We start from the raw sequence: 766 nt of genomic DNA on the forward strand, positions 1-766 counted from the left end.
AATCCTCTTGAAATTTCCGGTAAAAACTAAATTTTCCGAAAACTTACTTTTCCGGATTTTTCAATGTGGGGGTAAAGTGTTTAAATTTTTTCTTATTTTGACTTTTACTGTTTTTTTTAGGGTTATTTTGGGTATTTTACAACAAAAATTTTATGTTGGGGGGTATAGGTTTAAATGGGAGGGTACAATAGCCAATTTTCCCAAATCCAAGAGGTTGTATCAATAGGCCCAGTTTACTTGACCTACTATTAGTATAGAAAAATTTCCCTTGTACCATCCTTATTATACCTATACCCCAAAAATAGAATGAAATGACTATTTTGCCCTCGTATAAATAATAAAACCTCAAAAAATTACCATTCCACACTTTCACATTTCCGGAACAGAGAGTAAGTTTTTTTTCAAAATTTCCGGAGAAGTTGAGAAACAAGTTTTCCGGTACAGAGCGTGTATTCCGGAAACGTTGTTTTAAAGTTTTCCGGTACCGGAAATCTTGTAGGAAGTTTTCCGGTACAGAGGAGTGTTCCGGAAAACTTGTTTTCAACATATCCGGTACAGAAAGCGTTCCGGAAAACTTGATTGCCAACATTTCCGGTAGTTACCGGAGAACTTGAGCATCAAGTTTTCCGGAAGTTATGTTATTTTTTTTTTTTAATTTAATTAATTATAATTTTATAACTTATTGTGATTTAATTCTTTTAATATTTTAATTTTTCAGTGGGTGCACGAGGAAGAGACGGCAAAATCATACGAATTACACGGGACA

The 766-nt window shown here is 33.6% G+C and overlaps 1 protein-coding gene across 1 annotated transcript in view; it reads right to left on the reverse strand.

Moving 5' to 3' along the window:
* LOC101497040 (uncharacterized) overlaps nucleotides 1-589 on the reverse strand; it is a 4217-nt gene extending 3628 nt beyond the window's left edge. The window contains exon 1 of the mRNA XM_027332901.2: nucleotides 535-589. Within this exon, the coding sequence (XP_027188702.2) occupies nucleotides 535-589 (55 nt within the window). The remainder of the gene's footprint in view (nucleotides 1-534) is intronic.
* Between the last annotated feature and the right edge of the window lie 177 nt (nucleotides 590-766).

Source organism: Cicer arietinum, chromosome 3 (assembly GCF_000331145.2).
Source record: "Cicer arietinum cultivar CDC Frontier isolate Library 1 chromosome 3, Cicar.CDCFrontier_v2.0, whole genome shotgun sequence".
Classification (NCBI taxonomy): domain Eukaryota; kingdom Viridiplantae; phylum Streptophyta; class Magnoliopsida; order Fabales; family Fabaceae; genus Cicer; species Cicer arietinum.